Genomic DNA, 5000 nt, shown 5'->3' with positions numbered 1-5000 from the left:
ACTAGTTTACATATCTCTTTACCCATGTAGTTAAATGCATGTCTGACGCTAAACATTAGATAGTATACCTTATGAAGTTTCCCTGATGTGGAAGTCTGGCGGTCCGTTGGGTACAACGTTGGCTTGAACTTCACTTTCACACACAGATTCATGTAGCCTTTTGCCTTCTACACTCATCGGTCCCTTCTCTCAATGTACCCTAGCTTCATAAATTATGCATATGCTTAGGGTGACCTTCATCAATCATGTAGCAAATCAAATCCAGATCTTTCATGTGTTCCTTTGTAATCTGAAGTTATTCTTTTTCATCTTTCTAAGTATCATCCGCAAACATATGCATGTATAAATCGAGTCCTGATAAGTTATTTACAAATATCAAAAATAAAAACGGCTCTAAGACAGCCCTGTAGCATGACACTGGCAACCCCAATTGCTTTGACTTGTGTCCTCTTTTAGCATTAGTTCATGGTTATATTTCATACATAACTGGTGCTCATGAAATACATCATAAAGATGTCTTTCCACCATCTCCATCCATTACAGACGACGGAAAATGTTTCCACCATAGCTAGCCTTACTCATTTAAAGGTTAAGTGATTATCAAACATCAAAATCAATTTCTGGGGGGTCCACTGATTCACTGATGCGACCAAAGTTGATAAAACCCACTCACTAACTGCTACATCCTCTGTCTGATATTAATGGCTACATCCTCTATCTGATCTTTGTAAGTCTAGGCACAAAGACATAGGAAATGTGTATAGAAGGGAGATCAATGACATTCGTTCCCCATTGTTGGCCTTTCAATTTCTGTTTCTTTTTCCTCCCTTTCTCTTTTACAGGAGCCTTTTTTCCTGTGTTGTGCGTGAGGGATAGCGAGGCCACACCATGTGGTGGGCTGCAGGAGGCGTGGCAGTGGGTTTACTCCTAGCGGCACACGCCTGGAGGAGGACGCAGGCGCGGCAGGAGGTGGAGGTGGGCGGGCGTGGACGTGTGGTGGTGGTGACGGGCTGTGACACCGGCATCGGACACCAGCTGGCCCTCAGGGCCCGCGCCTGGGGCTGGACCGTGGTGGCCACCTGCCTGGACCCAGGGTCCTCGGGGGCGAGGGACCTCCTGCAGGCTGGGGTACTCGTGGTGGGCCTGGACCTCATGCTTCCAGACACGTTCAACGAACTGCTTGAGACGCTCCAGCGGCTGAAGATGGAGAGGAAAGGTGAGTGAGAACCTCATTCTGAAACCCTGACCGTACCACACTTGAACATGACGATGATAAGCTTGGGCATGACAGTGTCACCCTTAAACATGACGGTACCACCCTTGAATATGATGGTACTACCCTTAAACATGACGGTACCACCCTTGAATATGATGGTACTACCCTTTAACATGACGGTACCACACTTGAATATGATGGTACTACCCTTGAGCATGACGGTACCACCCTTGAATATGATGGTACTACCCTTAAACATGACGGTACCACCCTTGAATATGATGGTACTACCCTTTAACATGACGGTACCACCCTTGAATATGATGGTACCACCCTTAAACATGACGGTACCACCCTTGAATATGATGGTACTACCCTTGAATATGACGGTACCACCCTTGAATATGATGGTACTACCCTTAAACATGACGGTACCACCCTTGAATATGATGGTACCACCCTTAAACATGACGGTACCACCCTTGAATATGATGGTACTACCCTTTAACATGACGGTACCACACTTGAATATGATGGTACTACCCTTGAGCATGACGGTACCACCCTTGAATATGATGGTACTACCCTTAAACATGACGGTACCACCCTTGAATATGATGGCACTACCCTTTAACATGGCGGTACCACCCTTGAATATGATGGTACTACCCTTAAACATGACGGTACTACCCTTGAATATGATGGTACTACCCTTGAACATGACGGTACTACCCTTAAACATGACGGTACCACCCTTGAATATGATGGTACTACCCTTAAACATGACGGTACCACCCTTGAATATGATGGTACTACCCTTGAACATGACGGTACTACCCTTAAACATGACGGTACCACCCTTGAATATGACGGTACTACCCTTGAACATGACGGTACTACCCTTAAACATGACGGTACCACCCTTGAATATGACGGTACTACCCTTGAACATGACGCTACTACCCTTAACCATGACGGTACCACCCTTGAATATGATGGCACTACCCTTTAACATGACGGTACCACCCTTGAATATGATGGCACTACCCTTTAACATGACGGTACCACCCTTGAATATGATGGTACTACCCTTAAACATGACGGTACCACCCTTGAATATGACGGTACCACCCTTGCATACGATGGTCCTACCCTTGGACATGACGGTACTACCCTTGAACATGACGGTTCCACCCTTGAATATGACGGTACTACCCTTGAACATGACGGTACCACCCTTGAATATGACGGTACCACCCTTGAATATGATGGTACTACCCTTAAACATGACGGTACCACCCTTGAATATGACGGTACCACCCTTGCATATGATGGTCCTACCCTTGAACATGACGGTACCACCCTTGAATATAACGGTACTACCCTTGAACATGACGGTTCCACCCTTGAATATGACGGTACTACCCTTGAACACGACGGTACCACCCTTGAACATGACGGTACCACCCTTGAACACGACGGTACCACCCTTGAAAACGACGATTCCACCCTTGGGCATGACGGGACGACCTTAGGGTATGAAGGGTTGGCCTTTAGCTTGACCTTTAAGAGTCAGGTCAAAGGCTGAGCCATAATACCCAAAGGTATGTTACCGTGGTGGCCACAGGGTGTACCGTCGTGCTTAGGAAGTTAAACGTCACTTCGATGACCAAAAAAAAAAAAAAGCCATCACATGTATTCATGGAGGCAGGTGTACACCTCAGCTGGGGGAAGCAGGAGGTCTGGAGGATATACTCCTGAACTCCCATGATCCCTGACCCCCTCGACCAGCGATGTGTCAATAACATGACGAGGTTCAGGTTACGAGCGAACGGCATCTCCCAGGCCGCACCAGCCCGACTACCTCGGGGGGACACTTCTGCAGACACACACACATACACACACACACACCAACATGTATGAGCTACGGTGATGACACCAGCAGACGTGTGCGTTATAGGGGTGACATACCAGCATATGTATGAGTTATGGTGATGACACACCAACAGAAGTGTGAGTTATAGGGGTGACATACCAGCATGAGTTATGAGGATGACACACTAACAGACGTGAGAGTTATAGGGGTGACATACCAACAAACGTGAGAGTTATAGGGGTGACATACCAGCATATGAATGAGTTACGGTGATGACACACCAACAGACGTATGAGTCATGGTGATGGCACACCAGCAGACGTGTGAGTTATAGGAATGACATACCAACAGACGTGTGAGTTATAGGGGTGACATACCAGCATATGTATGAGTTATGGTGATGACACATCAACAGCACCAGGTACATCCAGCCTCTGTGGACCCTTCCTCCACAACGGTATAGTGTGGTGTGAACAGTTCCATCCTTGTCCGCTGCCATCTCACCATAACACCCCAGGATTTCATCTCTCAATGACCCACCCTTGGCCCCTTCCTCTCCCCTTGGTCCATCCTTGGCTGTTTCACCCATCCCCAAGACCCACCCATGGCCGCTCCCTCATCCCAGATAATCAAAGTGATCCATGGTAGGTCACAGAAGATCATAAGAAACTAGAGGAAACTAGAGTGCACTTAATTTTGAAGTGTAAGGAAATCCGCTGGAGAGTTGTGGTAATGGGACCATTTGCTAGGCATGAGTTAGCTTCGACATGTGATCTTAAAAAGAAAACTGTCAAACATTTGTGGCGGAGCTAAGGGTATTTCCAGATCCGAGGGAAGCTGATTATATACCAAAGTTCTCGGAATACTTTTAATGGTGATAGAAGGACGTTTGTTTAAAGCTAACCTACATTCGAACATCGGTAGGAATCTCCACGAAACAATTAAGCTCGTATTTTCCACGACTAAGATATAGAACAGGTCGCATCCTCCCACGAAGGCTGTCTGCTGTACAGATCGGGTGAGGCCCGCACCTGATGGGTCACATACCGCTCCCAGGGGAGTAACACAGGGGGGGAACCTGAGACCTGAGGTATCACTTCAGAGTCTTGCAACAAAGACGCCGCCGAGCCGCCTTTCCAAGTTGAAACCTTAACTTTTCTTTTTCTTTTTTCTTAACACCAACGCCAGATGCGTTTACCTTGAACGTATTGATTTTACATCGCATCGGCTATCGGAAAATTCGATGTCACAGCAGTAAGGGAGAACCTGGAAAGATACCTGGGATAATCCCTATGTAGCAGACTGAACAACACTAGGATATAATGTGTTGTGTGAAGATCGTCTGCACAATTAGATATGATGTGTTGTGTGAAGATCGTCTGCACAAGGCAGGTGCAGCTGCTATGCTTTGTTTACTGTTACAAGGGAGGCTAAATGTAAGCAGGGAGGTAGAAATTATGTCAGAGCACACGACTCATCTTCCATCAATTCAATTAATATATAAGACGTCCAAAATTACTTTGTAATAGTATATGAACACCTGTGCAATATGTACAAAACTATATCATTTCAAATGAATTTAAATTGTTAATCAATACCAAAGAAGCAATAAGAATGAGGTTTTAACACAAGAGTGAAATAGGCTTCTCAGCTCGAACAATATAAACAACATAACGAAAGACAATATGCACTCTTTCCAATGCCGTGGCGTCATACCACGTTTAAAACATGTCGGTTAGTTCTGGTCATCAAACTCGATCAAAAGACGAAGGAAAACGAGACCAAATACAAGGAAGAGCAACAAAACTAATTCAACTGCTTCTGAAGAAAAACTCGGATCTAAAATTATTTTAATTAAAAATCAAGTTCAAATTCTGAGATCTTTTAAAGATTTCAAAATAAAATTGA

At 45.4% G+C, this 5000-nt stretch overlaps 2 protein-coding genes across 4 annotated transcripts in view; one reads left to right on the top strand and one right to left on the bottom strand.

Annotated features, from left to right (window-relative positions):
• LOC139761699 (oxytocin-neurophysin 1-like) overlaps positions 1–5000 on the bottom strand; it is a 62315-nt gene that overhangs the window by 35781 nt on the left and 21534 nt on the right. The gene's annotated exons all lie outside the window — the stretch shown is intronic.
• Positions 1–5000, top strand: part of LOC139761698 (short-chain dehydrogenase/reductase family 9C member 7-like) — a 14857-nt gene that overhangs the window by 1559 nt on the left and 8298 nt on the right. The window contains exon 2 of the mRNA XM_071686052.1: positions 843–1216. Within this exon, the coding sequence (XP_071542153.1) occupies positions 889–1216 (328 nt within the window). The 5' untranslated portion in view covers positions 843–888. The remainder of the gene's footprint in view (positions 1–842; positions 1217–5000) is intronic.

The sequence above is a fragment of the Panulirus ornatus genome, chromosome 41, assembly GCF_036320965.1.
Source record: "Panulirus ornatus isolate Po-2019 chromosome 41, ASM3632096v1, whole genome shotgun sequence".
NCBI lineage: Eukaryota > Metazoa > Arthropoda > Malacostraca > Decapoda > Palinuridae > Panulirus > Panulirus ornatus.
Note: the sequence above shows the minus strand (reverse complement) of the source record. Positions and strands in the feature narration are given on the sequence as shown.